The 17443-nt window shown below is 36.5% G+C and overlaps 1 protein-coding gene across 1 annotated transcript; it reads left to right on the forward strand.

Annotated features, from left to right (window-relative positions):
* Positions 1-3736: 3736 nt before the first annotated feature.
* LOC122058657 (probable sugar phosphate/phosphate translocator At3g14410) lies at positions 3737-14842 on the forward strand. The gene is made up of 8 exons (XM_042621303.1): positions 3737-4114; positions 6165-6272; positions 6442-6476; positions 11832-11944; positions 12215-12476; positions 13426-13694; positions 14155-14305; positions 14401-14842. The coding sequence occupies exons 1-7, from the start codon at positions 4013-4015 to the stop codon at positions 14286-14288; spliced, it is 1023 nt and encodes a 340-aa protein (XP_042477237.1). The 5' UTR covers positions 3737-4012; the 3' UTR covers positions 14289-14305; positions 14401-14842.
* Positions 14843-17443: the final 2601 nt, after the last annotated feature.

The following is a 17443-nucleotide window of genomic DNA, read 5'->3' on the forward strand; positions in this document are numbered from 1 at the left end:
AAGGGCGAAGGCAGTCGAGCAAAATACTTGAAATTTGTGACTTCTATTTAACGAGAACCGTTGTGGAAGTCAGGAAGAGATGACTTGGTTTGTATAGACTTCTCTTCGATGACTCCCTATCGCCTCGTTTGTTTGGCGGACAAAAATTGGTGGGAGAGGAAAAATTATATTGGGGTTAAAAAGAGGAAAAATCTTGGTAAACCATGGATTTAAAATTACAATAGAGTTTTCAGATCTGAGGACCGATTCTAAGGTTATTTGAGACTGATTCAATCTTCGATTCCGTGTATTCCGTGTTTGGATTCTTTGCTGGTTTATCAGGAAAAAAAAAAAAATCTTTGCTGGGATACCATATCCATACAATGGTGGGTCCCACAACAGCAATGGATCCAAAATGTTCTATGAGATTGTGAAGCTATCTTAGTTAACATGATAATCTGACCAATTGATATTTAAATAAGGTGAATTTTTTTTGGTAGAAAATAAGGTAAATGATGCATTAATCCAGCGGGTGTTGAGGGTATTAGGGTGTATTTTGAGAAGGTTCTAAAATCTTATATTGGTTTGTGAGATGGACTGATGGAGTAATGAACATTTTATTTTTGGGTAAAACAATATCTATTCATTCAAATATGCGGAAGAACACACATTTCTTGAGTCTGGAGGCTCCTTCATTTATAGAGTGGAATTTGACTAAACTGTCATACATGTAACTAAGGAATTTATTCTTCACCATGTTTGAGGGAAACTTAGTTCTTTATTTTAACTTTTCTTGCAAATCTTTGAAAATGAGCTTCTTTTTTTTTTTTTTTTTGTCTTTCTAACTTGAAGGTCCTATGATCTCTTTTTCATGGCTATAAATTTAATCAATATGGGAGAATGTTTTATGTGGGGGAAATGATCCTTGCGTCCCGACACATGGGGTAAAATGACCAGCTTACCCTCGTAAAATGAAAAATGACCCTTCCATGAATGCTTCCTCATGGGTGAAAGTGAACCCACTATGCTCGAAGACATCGGAGCTAGATTTGGAGTTGGACGTGACTTGATAATATATCTAGATTCTTGACACACCAATTATCTAACAAGCTATTATTTTAAAGATAAAACAAATTCGATTACAAATTCTGAATCCACATGAGAATTCAAGTTTATTTGAAATGAGCAATTTTACTTATAAGTTGAGAAGCTGAAATGGACCAAGCATACCCATAAATAAAATGAAAATGGGAAGGGGGGGGGGGGGGTGGGGAATCAAAATGCCCTGCCAAGTGCCAAGCACGTTGCACGCCCTGGGTTTTTATATCCTAATTTCTGTTGATATCTCATGTCAGCTATAGTGCTTTACTAAAAAAATTTTATTGAGTGTATATGGTTAGGTAAGTAAGTACATAATCCCATAGAACTAGAAAAGTATAATTGACATTTACCTGCCACTTGGTGAGTTAGGTGAGATGCAAAATTTTATGATAGATATTTCCGAACTTCTTTATTTACGTGTCAAGTTTGATTCCATTTAGACTTTCAATCGAGTTATCTGATTTGACTTGAGATCATCGATTCTAACACATGACTTAATTCATGGTGTACTCTTCTCATTTAACAGTTTGAATTTTCTTAATTGATATGTCTTGTGCCAAAAAAAAAAAAAGGTACCTGTTGAGAAATTGCACTCACATCAATCAGGTCTGGAACGCTTAATCCTTGCATTTCAACAAATTACAGCAAGTGTTATCAAATTAGATAAATTGTTTTGTATAATTAGGATTTATTGAAATATTGCATTCTTTTTAAATTATGTTTTTGATGACGACCAACATGTGTGTGATTGATGAAAAAAATGAAGTCAATTGTATAATAACTTGCTGGATATTCTTGAGCATTCAAATTGATGCGTAAACATAATTTTGGTTGCCCTTCCCAAGTATCAAAGCATCAAACAATACGAATCAAATAAGCTGAAATATGTCATTAAGCAAGAGGAGCATTGGTACATGTCAAGCAAGAAATACTTCAAGTGAACAATAAGATGTTTCAACGGGAACAAATGTTGGGTGTATTATGAGAACATATGCCTGTTATCGATCCAATTCTCATGAGAGATAGTATACTTTTTCTTTAGAACGAAATATGCTCCATAGAAAATAGGAAGAGAGCGATACTCGAAGAACAACAAGAGCTCATTGTGCGGACTGTCACCCTTCTCCAACACAATTGAATGGAAGATCCCATGATCTTGTGGAGTTCAAGTATACAAGCTCAAGCGATATAAAAGCCGAAAGTAGTGTCCAGTACTCAAGTTGAAGAATTGATCACTAATGCTTCCAATCTTAGGATTTGTTGTTATTTTAGCTGTAATCCTTGTAGAACTAAGATGTGAGATTCCTACGGTTTGGCAGGTCCAGGGCACTTAGATGTAAATATGTCTAAGTAAGACTATTGGTTGAAACCTTGCCCATGTTGGGACTTTACTAAACCCATAAAAATGGTTAAGAGTTTTTTGTTTTTTCGATAGGTAGGGAGGGAAAGATAACAACTAGGATGCTCGAACTCAAACCTCCTAATGAGTGTGGGCAAGTCACATGGCCAAGTATACGAGAATATCTTAAGAATGAAAGATCAAGTCACCCACTTGAAAAAAAGAAAAAAAAAATCTTAGACTCAGAATCAAAGTGAAGCATACGGGCCAAGAGGTAGACCTCAGGGTTGATCGCTACTTTCTACGGTTGACCTCTTGCCTATGGATGAAAGTCCCAATTGCAGTAGGTTTTGGAGTTTCTCATATGATAACGGACTTGCTCCATACACATGGAATCCACTACCCAACTTTTTATTGCGGCTATGTTTGCAAGGGGAATTAAAGGGAAGGGAAGTGAAATTATCATACTAAAAAAAGAAATATGTGGCCATTACCCTATTTGATTTTAACTTTAAATTGTTCCATATTTGGTTATAAAATTTCACTTTACTTTGCATCCACAACTTTCTGCTATATTATGTAAAATAAAAATTACATATAAAATGTATCATTACTAAATATGTAATGATAAGAAAATGGAATAGGTATTGAATGTTCACCTATACGATATCAGATCATCAGATCCAATCTCGTCTTATTGGGGCATCAACCTACAATATCAATTTAATGAGCAGTATGTTCAACCAATTAAGCTATACGCTCACTTCGGGAAGAGTAGATGAAAAGAGAAGAGTGGTCTATAATCAACCCAACCATTGTGAGAGACTGACTGGTCATAGAGCAACTAGCTCAACTGTTGCTTGATGAGTGCATCTTATTGCTTGCTTGCTGGGTTCACCCATTCTTTGTTTAAGTAAAGCGGTAATTGAAATGATTTTTCAAAAATTAGTCAATACTCAATGGATTTAGATCTTTTTTAGCCACAGGGATGCCTAATGCGGCATATAACCTGGGTCTTCTTAGCCGTCAAATGCGCACTAAATGTTTTAGCAGCTGGAGAAGATCTAATTCCACACCCAGTTCACCCTCCATTTGGGTTGTCATACCAATCCAACGGGATTGATTCAAAAGGAAATTCAAAATATGCCACCTGGCTAATTCAAGGGTAACCTAACTATCCAGTGGTTGGATTTGCCAGGTCAGCAAGATTATATTGAATGTCATAAAAAAAGACACTTGTCTTGACACGCAAGCAATTGGTATATGTGACGTGTCGAATGTGTATTAGTCCTGGACCAAAGTGGTCTTCATCTCCGGAGGGGCAAAGTCTCTCCAATGGAAACGAAATCCATCGCCTCTCATTGCTGTACTTCCTTATTCAGAGAACCCTTTTCCAATTTTTAATTTTATATTAAACTAACCGAAGTTCGAAACCTTAATATCTTATTCTTGTAATAACCAGTAATCTCGTCTTTTTATTATTCTTTCATTGTTTTTACGCTTCTTCGTCGTGGACTGCTTTCTTCGTCTTCACTCCAGTGCTAGTAGAAATTGTCAATTGCCATTGCAAAGTTCAGTACTTCGGTTTCTTCAATGGCAGGTAGAATCAGGAGATTGTGTAGCGAGGATGGCCTCACATATGCTTATATCCTTCTATACATCGCCCTCTCTAGCGGTCAGATCTTCTTCAACAAGGTCAGGCAGATCTTTCCATTCATATCTAATTACTGTTGGTTCGTGATTCCATTTCATTTTCTTTTATTTGATCTCTCGATCAACTTCAAGATAATATGTCGTGATTCCATTTCATTTTTCTTTTTGAATCATATGAGATCAGATTTGGATTATAAAGGAAGTATATGAGTTATGACCATGGGATTTGGAGAAAATTAGTTTTGGTTTTCCAAAATCTAGTGTTTGGTTGGGGGGGACAGTCGCTGTCGACGAATCAGTTTGACTCTACTTCTGGGACAGGGGATTTCAGTAGGTCCTCTGATGTGATAATACTCCAATTTAAAGTGTCTACGAAGTGTCTGAAACTTATACTTGAATGTTTGCGTCCTGTGAGTAAAACTAACAAAAATTAGAATTAGGGGTTGTGAAATGATACCAAGACACTGTAAATTTATGCATATTCCATTTACTAAATTATGCCAAACATCTGCTGACAATATGACGAGAACTGAGATATTGAACAACTAGGATGATCAATTGCCCGTTCACTTGTTGCTTCTTCTGTGGATTTAGGAAGATTTGATGTTATCTATGGATATTTAACTGACATTTAGTGATGTGGATAATTGGGTAGGCAGGCTTTTGAGAATGCAAATCTTGAAAACAACTGTAAAATCACCCACGTGACAGTCTTCTTGAAATGACTTCTTGAAATTTACACCCGTAACGCTGCCTGTTGCTGTACTAGTGAAAAGCTATAACTGAAGAAAATAAGAGAATGTCGCAAGATGGTCATTCTTATATCTGTGTTAAAGGCTGTTTTACTAATAATTGATATTGAGTCCAATGGCATTATGTGCTTGATGGTGATTCTTCCAGAAGTTTATGACAAAGATGAGAAAGCATATCGGGAAATAGAAAATAAAATCTTCATCTCCTCAATGATCACTTCCTGCGAACCGTGGCTGTCCAAGGCAGTGAGATAAACAATCTGTTGTCTTCCTTTTTAGATTTTGACTGTACATGTAGTTTCATGGACTCTTACATGGCCTATCAAATTAGAATCAACATGTCCATGCAATGGATTTTGCAGTGGTCTCTGCTCATCATGAAACAGTAAATACTGGATGACAAACCACTGAAATGAAACTTCAGTTACAAACCAAACATGTATGTTATATTACTTGGCAGGAGTCTATTCTCCTTCACCTTCATTTCTTTTCTAGCATTAGGGACAGTCAATTATGGACACAACTTAGCTTCATGGGGGAAAAAACATTAGTTCAAAAGTGCAATCTCATTGATTGTGTAGTAGATGTTTTGTTGGTATATGATGTCTTATATTCCGTCACAGTTTAACCCAGGGAGTACTGGTGCAGAGCCTCGACAGGCAGGACGTCAATTGTGTACTTTCCGGATTAGGGTTTTTCGCTATATATTTGTTACGAGGGTTTCTTTCTCTGTAATGCAAGCAATACTGGGTGGTGTAAGGGACGAGCACTGTAACCATATTCTCCATTAATAATGAGCAGGATCTCATATCACCGGGGACGTGGGCAATCTTTCTGAACCTCATAAATTTGTGTGCATTATTTGTTCTTGTTTTTTCCATTATCTTCAACTTCTACAAACTGAGCTGAAAAACTGTCTATTTTACATGCATTGCATTCAGGGTTGTAACTGGAGACAAATTGGGGCATTCACTAGTGGAACCACTACTTCTAAGTTACAGTCATGATTTCTAGGGCCCTTACTTTACTAATGAATGTGGCATGGCTATCCTGGGAATGTTTGTACTCCATTTTAACTAGTTACGGTGCAAGATATGATATGCCATGATTGTCCTCATCCAGTATCTGAAGTTACTCCCCACCCCCCCTCTTTTAATTTATGTTTTAATGAGTAGCCTCTGGACTCTGGAATTTCTTGCTGTCCTCTGAAATTTTAGAAAATGATTCCCTCCCCCCTTCTCTGGTTAGTCCTTTGTAATGCTGATTCTCCCATGGGTCTTTTGGTGAATGTATGACTATTTGCTTCACTTGGTTGACGTTTGATATTCTTGCAAATGCAGTGGGTTTTGTCATCAAAGCAAATCAATTTCCCCTATCCTCTTGGATTGACACTACTGCACATGGTCTTCTCCTCTGTATTATGTTTTATCCTCACCAAAGTTCTGAAGGTACAAATCTCTATGACTTGTTTTTTTATAATAATTTATTTGTGATGATCTCTGATCTCTATATCTTTGCTTTTTGGATAAGGGCTTGGTAACTGTGATTCTGTGAAATATATTATTTATCAAAACAAGATTTAGATAATCTTATATTATACTGATTTTCTCCTCACAGATTATGAAGGTTGAGGATGGGATGACCGCAGAAATGTGAGTACCAAATGAACTTGAGCTTAAACATCTTGTCATTTACCATGACCTGCAGCTTTTCTGATGATAATTACATCAGAAACTCTTGCAACCACTTTGTTAAGAGAAATAGTTAGGAAAAAGATTATAGCTGGGTTGCAGCGCCAAAGTTCACATTTGTGAGTTGTAGGGTTCATTAACAAAATTCAAATTTATATATTTGTTCCTTGGGGATTTGGAGGTGATCTTGAATCTTGATTCCAAAATCAAGTCCAGCTGATTCTAGGATACATAAATTTAGCTGATTTGAGAATCCACTTTATTCTAACCTTGGATTCTCAAATCCAGTTTTCTCAACGCCAACAAAACCAAAAATAAGGTCAAGGTTCTCAGAATTAACTAGCACAATCTAAATCAAGCACTTGAACTTCCGTTGGAACTGTTTTCAGCCCGTTGTCTGCTTTCAGAATCATTGCTGAACTCTCTTTTTGTGATGTATCCATAGCTTGTGCTATGTCTAGTGATGCAGATTCTTCACCAAACTAGGCTTGTTTTATTAGGAATAAGCTTAGGGTTGGGTTGTATACGTGTTGGGCCTTCAGTCCATGTGGTTTGGAGTATATTGGGCTACTTTTATGGATCTAAACTAGGGGTTCTAAGGTTGCATACGGGATTCAATGATTTGTTTCCTTTTTCTTTAGTTTCCTTTTTAGATGGGGTTATTTAGTTTTTAATTTTCAGTCTTAAATTAGTTTCTAATTTTCAGTCACAAGACTTTCTATTTTGTAAGTTTCTATTTTCAGATTTAGTAACTAGTTGAGTTTCTAATTTTTAGTTTCCTATTTCAGTTTTTGGAAACTAAAGTTAGTTTCTATTTCATGTAACCCCTATCACTATTATAAATAAAGCTATGGCTTTTTTAATGAGCCACGATTTTTACAAACTACATGGCTGCTGCTGCTGTTTTCTCTGCGAGAGAACTTCCTTGTGTTTGATCAAGGTATTGGGTTGGTGTTCGATCCGACGACTCTTTGCGGCGAGAAGTCCAAGAGGTTCATCTTCAAGTGCTCCTTTTCTCCTTCCAGGTTTTCTTTTTCAAGGAGTTTATTGCTGTTCAACGAACCAGGTATTTAAATTCCAATTCTGCCCAGATTTGCCTTAGATTTCACAATCGTCTCTCTGCTACCTGAAACACTTCCAGCCATTGGTTTGAGCCATAATTCTGGTCAATCTTTCCTCCCTACCCAAGTGAGACTCGACCTTGGTTTGGGCTGATTCTGGCCAGCCAATTTTAAGATATTAAAATTCTCTTGAATTCTGTCCTGTAGTGACCTTACAGAACAGGAACCAGAACCGATAGGTCTGATTTGTCCTCTTCTGTTTCTGTGGATGTTTATTCTGGTCTGTGAACTGTTAGGCTTCTATTCCTACTTCTGGTTAGCCCTATTATCTGGTTTGTAGTCTGGCCCCATAGACTCCAGCTTCTGGGTTCGAGATCTGATTTACAGAGGGCTAATTTTTTTCTTTAATTCTGATTTTTGGAATTTCTGTCCTACCTTGGGTAATATTGGTTGTTCTTCTGATTAAAAGTTCCTGCAGTTTGGGTCTAGTTTGACTTGTCAAATCTAGTCCTACATTATCTAGTCTCCAATTAATATGGCTTACTTGTAAGAAAGAACAATATAAGCTACGAGAAGGGTAATCTGATACACAAATCTTGGTTGAGGGTAAACTGTTTCTGTGTGTGTGTGTGTGTGTTTGTGTGTAAATGTTGAACACCATTTTCTCCAGAGATTTCAATGAAGAAACATGAACATCATGTCAATATAATGTTGTTTAATGTTGTTAATAGAGGCAATAACTTTTTCATGATATTTAGTTAGTATAATATGTGCCATTGGGATAGTTTGTGTGGTAATGACATACTTCTTATTTTCTCTGCCTGCTTTTAAATGGAGGCTAGTCCCGAACCAGAAAATCCTGCAAGAGACTAGCACAACAGGATCACTGGAACAAAACCAGAATTGGGAAAATTTATAACAGAAGAGAGACAAGTCATAATGACCCAATAATTTAGTCAAGTAGTCTATTCTATTGGTGGAATAGACCTACAAAATCTGGAAAAATTCTGATGTCAGAATAGGGATCTTAAGGAAACCGATTCAGAATTTCAGAGAGAGTGAAATCAGAAGCTAATATGTGAAATTTGAAGTGAAGCAAACCAGTAACTACTAACTAGAGAGATAAGAATGCAATCTGAAAATTATTCTAGAACAGGGGTACCGCAGATTAGAAGAAGCAATAAGTAGGAGAAGAAGAATAGCACCTGCTTTGCAGTAGAATTTAGAATTAGAAGAAGAAAGCAGTAGGCCAGAAAAACATCCTTCACCCTTGTTTGCATAGCTCAACAGCTCAATAATGCTTAAAAAAATTTTATTACTCAGATATTTTCCAATTGATTGGGTTGTGTATACATGTATATAACCTTTTAAATTTTCTAAACTGACTCGTATAAGGACTCTTAATCACTCTTTTACACCGACTTAATTACTTAACCTAATAGACTAAGAACTGAACTCTTAAAAAGCTATTAAGTATCCTAATTTAACCCAAATAGTTAACTACTAATTCTCTGTACTAACTTCACTCCTATTTTATAGGCTTGTAATCAACGTTCGAGGTTTCGATCAGGTTTTGACCCTGGCCAAAACCTGGGATTTTTCTGGGCCAAAATCGAAACCCATAAAACATTTTTTTCTTTTACCTTTTTTGTGTCTATTTTACCATTTTCCACCTATTCCATGAATTAGTTTCACAAAAAACAACCCAAAATGGTACTTTTGGCTTGGACCCAAGTTTGGTAGTGATAGTGTACACTGAATGTTGTTGTACACTAGCGCTATTATAAAAACTGACTACATATAATTTAGCTACTGAATATGTAAATATGCAATTAAAACAAAACATACATTAGGTTAGGGAAATACAAGTATACAACACTCACCACTCAATACCACATGCAGTTTCTTGGCTGGTCTAATTCACGATATGTGTGTGACTGAAGATTTCGCTGATGCTCCCCCGAATGCAGCACATTTGTATTCCATGACATATTTTAGTCCCAGTTCTTCTGATAGTCCATTGACAACCCACCTATAAACCTCATCATCGAAATACCGGAGATATCCCAACCTAGGGAATAGCTCCCTAAGACCGGGATTGGAACTGGAACTGGAACTGGAACTGGCTGGAGCTGGCACAAATGGGTGGGTCAGATACGAGAAGTTTCTGTCCGAAGAAAGATGACCCAGCACATGACCCACCCCCATACTTAGTACTGGGGAATGAAGTAGAAACGGGCCATTAAATGGTGTCTAACATATTATTTTTTCGTCTGTTGGCGAAAAATTCCGACTCCGTCGAACCATACATTGGCCAACGATGTCTAACATATATGAATTTGAAGCCCATCCATCACTTATTAACCCCCTCTTTTTTCAAAAACTGGTTGCTGGAAAATCATATTCTTAGACCAGAAAATTCAAAAAACAATTTAACAACCTAAAAAATAATTCGAATATGTGAAGTCATAGATCAGACCATTTTATCTAACATATAAAATTGAAATACTACTATGTATGTATACTAATTCTTTCAAAAATTAGAATTGGGGAAAGAAACCATTACCTTCAAGCTCCAATTATGCATATCTAACTTATAAAGGGTTGAATGAGTAGGAAAATTCAAAAAGTTGGCAAGAATTCAAGTGATTTGGCAAAAAAACTGCAAGTTTTTGACAAAATCCCAAGGAGCAATGTCAAAACCTGTGAAACAAGGAGGTCTCTGTTGAATGACCATGTCTTGACCGAAACATGGTCGAACCCTGTCAAAACAGGGTTGAAACTTGGATCAAACTAGTATCAACCGTTGGTTTTGTTTCGGTTATTGTCGAAACCGATGCGTCTCAGTAAAAATTTAAGTTTTGACCAAAACTTGAAACCGTACTTATAATTAAGGCCCCCTACAACAAACTCTCATGAATAAGTGACACAAGGCCCACAGAAATCATACATAGCCTCAAATCTGGCTTTTCAAAGCCCAATGGCAGAGTCTTGACTGCATCAGATTTCCATTCATCAAAGCTACTTGGTTAAATTCACAACCAAATAAGTTACATAATTTTTGTTTTCTAATATTAATATGTAATTTCCTTGAATCAAGTAATGGTGACACTGCCACATTTTGAGATCTATCGGTGATTTGAATTATTTTTTGTACTTTCTGTATGAAAAATTAGGTATTTCCGGAACCTTTGGCATCCAAAAAATATATGAACCAATATGTTTGTCTTTTGTCTGAATCCTGCTCTTTCATGTAGTGCACCTGTTTTGCAACAGGATCAATTTAGAAATTTTATAACATGACTGCTTTAGTTCTGGGAGTATTTCATGACTGGACCAACATTTTCATTATGTTAGGATGCCTATCCAAAATATCACAAGAAGTTGCATTTCAATAATGGAGCTCTACTCACTCTCCACATTAGGTTCATCTTAGTAGAAGACAAGAGATTGGGACAATTGGGCATTTGGCTCAGAGGATGCCTCTGTGTTTACCATTCTTCCCTTGGTTCAAGGAAACTGTAAGGGAGAGAACAGTGGCTCCATGCATCAGATGCTGGAAAGATTGAAAGCTTCTTTATCAAGAGGAATCTTGTGAGAAAGATCTCCTGCAAAAGTCAATTAGGAATTCTTTTCGAATTGGAATGGAAGCATATGGTTTTGATTTATTGCCATAAGGTACTGCGGCAAAGGATTCCCTATGAAATGTTATTAACTTAAAATTAACCTCATGTGATTATCCATGCTGCCTGGTTCTTTACTTCCAGACCTCTTTTGGTGGGCAGACAGGTAGATGTTTGTAGGTATTGAGGTAACATAAGGCATTGTTGAAGGGAATCAAGTTTTTGGTGGGATCTTTATGCTTTCATATATTAAAGGGATTCTAAATCCCTCTAGCTGGTGCATAAAAGGATCTGGATTTTGGGAATTTTCTTTTCTATGCTTAAAATCTTGCATTTGTTCCATTTGTGCCGACTTCAGATTTCAAGGTATAATAAGCTGGCCTTTTTTTTTGGTGATGAAGATTAATCTCTTCTATTTTTACTTTCCATATTTTGAAAAGATCTGTCACTTACCATGAGATTAAAGAGTGTAATTTTCGAAATTTACTATTATCTGCCTTATTTGTTTATTTGCCGTTTGCATCCTGTTCCCTTTTCCTCCAACTTCTGTCTCCTTCCTATTTTGAGTGTGGACTACAATGGTTGCAGTTCAGTTTCTTGAATTAGTAACTAATCAAAATCTCAACATTCAGGTATGCTACATCGGTCATACCAATTGGTGCGACATTTGCAATGACCCTGTGGCTGGGAAACACTGCATACCTGTATATTTCTGTTGCATTTGCACAAATGTTGAAAGCTATCAGTAAGTTGAATTTTCAACCACCTCCCTGTATGTAGCTACAGAGATGCCGCTATGGCCCTCCAGGGGACACTTCAGTTTGTATAACTGTACATTTATTCCTTTTGAAGAATAGTTGAGTCATCACTGTTAGATATTGGGACTCCATCTTGAATTTTGTGTACAAAACATTGTTCCCTGCCTCATGGTGGGCCTTTTGTTTTCTTTGGAAAGATATGTGATCACTCCATATATCCTGGGTTAATTACGATTTTACTTCTTTGTATTTTGCAGTGCCTGTTGCAGTTTTCATTCTTGGGGTAGCAGCCGGACTTGAAGTAATGAGCTGCAGAATGCTTTTTATAATGTCAGTTATCAGTTTTGGTGTCCTTGTGGCTTCATATGGGGAAATTGATGTCAGCTGGATTGGTGTGGTCTACCAAATGGGTGGTGTTATTGCTGAAGCTTTGAGGCTTATTTTTATGGAGATTCTGGTGAAAAGAAAGGGTCTCAAGATGAACCCTATAGCTGTCATGTACTATGTTAGTCCCTGCAGGCATGTATTTTATTCTCTCTCAAAATTTTAATCCATCATCAGCTTCTGAAATCATTTCTGCTCTAGCGCAAGGGTGTCAGGGGTACCAAGTCATCTGATTACTGACAAGACCCAGACCCCAGGAGTACTGTCTGCTGGGTTCAATTCTTAGAACACAATTGATGATTGTAATGGATCAGGCTCCATTCAGTTGGACCAGTTATGATATGTCCAGCTTGAGTTCCTCATTGGAAAATTTTAGCCTTATGGGACATTACTGGAATTTCATCTTTAAAGTATATTTGTCTTTCTTAGGCTTTTATTTTCCTAGCATAAAATTGGGAGAGGGTTCTCTAAGCAAGCAGCATAGGGAAGCAAACTAGTGTGGTGTGACAAAATGGTATCGGACACAGGAGGGCAGCAAGGTCATTTCATTTGAGGAGGAGAGAGTTAGACATAGAGGTGCTAGTGAACCCTGCCCATGCAGCTCAGAGAACCAATTTTTCCTTACTAAATTTAAGTCTTTTTTAATTTTTTAATTTTTTAATTTTTTAATTTTTTAATTTTTTTTTAAACTAGACTTTTTCTGTTTGGTGAAGTACTTAAACTAGACTTGAGAGTGAGAGTGAAAGACACCTTGAGACACCCGAAACTTTGTAGTCTGGGTTTGGATCCATCTAAAAGTCTGACCTGTCCCTTGACCCACAAGACCCTTGTTGGGCAGATATAATAAGTTTTGGTATGGGTATTCGTGGGCCTGACCCATTGACACCTCTTAGAAGGGTAAAGTAGGAATAAATTTACTCCACTTGACAATTATTGTATTACTTAAATAGTTATTTTGGTTGGATTTTTCCAAGAATACCCATGTTTACATATTGCTTTATGCTTCTTACAATACTACTAGTTAAGAAGCACCCCAACAACACAAAATTCCAACCAGCATAACCAGAGTTCTTTTTTCCTGCAGTGCTATATGCCTGTTCATTCCTTGGATATTCTTGGAGAAGCCGAAGATGGATGAAGCTGGGACCTGGACATTTCAACCAGTTGTGCTAATTCTCAACTGCCTCTGTACTTTTGCACTCAACCTGTCGGTTTTCCTTGTGATCTCACATACAAGTGCCCTAACCATTCGTGTTGCTGGAGTTGTCAAAGATTGGGTGGTTGTCTTACTGTCAGCTGTTTTGTTTGCGGATACAAAGTTGACAGTTATCAACCTGTTCGGTTATGGCATTGGTAAATAACAGTGGCAACTCTCTTTTTGGATTTCCTTTTTCGCTTATAGAAGAAATCTGTATGCCCCTTGGAGATGGGTCATATGCATCCTGGGATGTGTGCACATTCTACTTCGGTTGATCTGGATGTAGAGTATCCAAATCGTAGGCCAATCCTTGGGAGGTTCTGCATCCTTGAATGTTCACATTTCCTGCATCCTGGGATGTGTGCCATTCTTCAGGATGCTTGAGTTTTCCTTGATCAAAGAAAGAATTGAATTTCTTATTATTGTGTTTTGAGGGGAATAACTTAAAAGAGAGATGTAGCTTTTTTGTGTATTTTTTTCCCTTTAAAAAAAAAAAATGGCTGCATACATTATGACCATTCTGAGACCCTGCAGTGGTGTTAGCCTCGTGCACTGAGTATGCCTTTTTTATCCCGTTTTCTTTTTTAACATGAGAAGCTGTGTTTGCTTCTGCAGCCATTGCTGGTGTAGCTGCATACAATAATTACAAGTTGAAGAAGGAAGTTTCAAAAACCAACATTAAGGAGTCTCAAAATGATGAAGCAGTACCGCTGGTCAACACCTCGACTTCTCAGAGAGCAGACACATAGAAAGATGGATTCTGCTGGTATTTTTTTTTGTGGGTAATGTAAACTCTGGTGCAACAAATTGGTATATTAATGTTTGCTCATCTAATTGCTGTTATTTTCTTATATGACATAGGTGCTTAACCTTCACCTTGGACGTTGCTAAAGATTCTTTACCTGATGAGGCAGCAGTGATTTTCATCCTTGGCTTCATATCTCTTTCCTTCTCATTGGGCATAACTTGATGCTAGACTAATTAGCTTGCTAGTTGCTGTCGTCGTAATAGTTTTTGTCGTATTACTATGATTGTTTCACATGGTGATATAGAGGCTAATATATTGGAGATTCATTGTTGTTAGCTGCAAGCTGAAGCAAATTAGGGATGAAGAAAATGACATTGTAAAGTATACACATTTGATCCTCCATGAAGGATTTTATTTATTATTATTGTAACTACCGGAAGGAGTTGGATATTGGCTCAAGACTGTCAATGAGGGGTAAACCATAAATTGGTGATATGTTGTAAAGCCATTTTTGGGATTCAATCATACTAATTCATTTCCTCAAAACTTCTGCAATACTAGAAATCTTTGATGTTGCACAATTTTAGACTTCATTAAGTTTACTCACTTTTAGAGGCCAAAGTGGTTCTTTCTTTCGCGATGTAGAGTTTTGTAAAAGACATTAAGTGACGATTTTGTTTCTTAAAAAACTGGTTTGGATATGGAAATCGGTCAGCATGTTTGGTGTGTTTGGTGAGTGGTGGGAGAATCTCTTGACCGTCTATTTTCTGTTTCATTGTGCACTTGTTCTTCCCCCTCATGATATATATATTGACACCCTCTATTTGTTTGTTTTATTTATATTTTTTTTATAAGAAACAAAAAATATATAAAACATCAAAATAGAGTCTGTACATCACGATAGGAAATGGCAGATGGGATCAAGATTCTCCTTCTGAGAACCCAAGAAGCTATTCTTTTTAAGAAGTTAACTGCATTTTCATCAGGGGGTTTTGTGATGAAAGTTAAGTTTCAAAAAATATTGGATATCCAAAAAGACAGGGAATTTCATGTAAAGTCCAGTGATAGTTCCTATAGTTAGTCAATAAAGATTTGATAATTTCTGAGTGTTCCCAAATATCCCTTGATCTATCCGGGAAATACTTGGATGTGAGGTTCCATAACCATAAAGCATCCCTTTCAATAAGTAAACACCATCCCAACTTGAGGAGAAGGGCCCGGTTTTGAGTCTCATAACTTTTGATACCAAGGCCACCAAGAGAATTTGATCTACAGATCTTTTGCCAGCCAATGAGATGAGATTTCTGTGAGGAGTGGTTCCCACCGTTTCAAAAGTGTAGGTAGATTGAGTCTAATTTTCTACAAATACTTTTAAGAAGAGCAAAACTGTTTGATTTGCTTAGATTGACATCATACAACGTTTCTTTAAGTAATTTATTGGGATAGTGGTATTGAAGTTTAGCATTTATAAAAGGCAAAAATTCAGTAATTTACATTTGAGGAGCAGCAATGTTTCAAAATAAATTTTTGGCAAAATATCCAACCTGACAAATCTTGGCATCTTAGGTTTGTATTCTCCGGCTAGGGGTGTAAATTTGGCTTTGGTCCACCCTGAGCTTGAACAAGGCTTGGGCTAAGATTCTGACCCTGAGGGCGGGTTAGGGTCCGAAATATTGACCTTGGTCAAGATTGGGTTAGGTTGGGCTTGGGTTGAGGCCTAGGTCGCCATACTGGTCCAACCCAACCTCGAGTTTAACCTTGATATATATAATATAATTTAAGGTTGTCATCCTATCATTTTATTCAGAATAATAGAATCTAAGTTATTGAGTTTTATACCCAATTAATACAAAAGTTTCTAACTTCATCACATACAAAATTTCGTAATTGCTTTCAATATACTTCTCCAATGCGGCTCTGACCTTAACAGCAAAAAAACAAGGTCAATCAAGGTTAGCACAACCCCGGCAATAATCCCAATTAGGGTCAATAAGGATCGGGTTGGGTTGGCATGAGCCTGCCAATATTGAGCCAAGGCATGAACCCTACAGGTTGGGTTGGGCCTCGATTTGGCCTTCAAGGAACCTGGCCTAGTTTCACCCCTATATCTAGCACGATATGAGTGTTTTATGTGTAATGGAAGTGTTTTTCTATCATTTGACTCATTTTAAATACTCCAGTACAACATGAGTCTGCAATATATAAAAATGGGTTGGGTATGTTATCGACAGGTCTTGACGATTGATACAATTATGTGATCAAGATTGACAGATTAAGAATCTAACTTAACCCGATAATCTGATATATTTAACCCAAGTAAATTTCCTTGCATAAATGCAAGTTATTGTTGGGTCAATCAATAATAACTGATGGATTTCAATTGAGTGTGTAGCTATCAAGATTGACAGATTAAGAATATTAATATTATATGAAGAATAGCGAGGACATCACAACTGACTGAAGGGCAAGAATTAAAAAAAAAAAAACCGTTTATTTCTTGATGGTGTTTTGTTTCAGAAAAATAATTATTAGGATTTCTTGTGAAAACAATGGCATTATGATTTGGTAGCTGGAACAATCCTATATGATTTTTATTTTCATTTTGTTACATGACTTCAGGATACCATTTATAATGTAATAGTCGTGGTTTGATTGAATGATGGTGGACAAATGTTGAAATTCTTGTTTGTTTGTTTATTTATTTATTTATTTATTATTTTACGATTTTAATTTCTTTTGGTGTAAACTGTATTCATATATATTGTATCCCTTTTCTGTTACAAATGCTGTACATGAATCATTCTTTATGTGGGTGGACCAATTAAGAATATATGATTGTGAAAAATGACAATGCAAGGTCCGAATATGCACTCAAGGACCATTTATAAGACAAGATTTATTTTGTTACTCACCACAATCCTGTTTGGTATGATACACAAAAACGTTAGAGGACATCCTAGATGTTGTGAAAAGGCTTGATCTTAAAAAATGAACAAGTCTTATATCTTTATCATGGACTACCTTTTATTATATTAACTTTGGAATTAAATATGATTGAATCAATTATGTGGCTCATTTTCCTTTAGTTCATGTTGATACTTTAGTTTTCCTTCTTAATAATCTAAATTAAATTTTTTATTTAAGTGTCTTCTTATA

The sequence above is a fragment of the Macadamia integrifolia genome, chromosome 13, assembly GCF_013358625.1.
Source record: "Macadamia integrifolia cultivar HAES 741 chromosome 13, SCU_Mint_v3, whole genome shotgun sequence".
In the NCBI taxonomy this organism is placed as follows: Eukaryota; Viridiplantae; Streptophyta; class Magnoliopsida; order Proteales; family Proteaceae; genus Macadamia; species Macadamia integrifolia.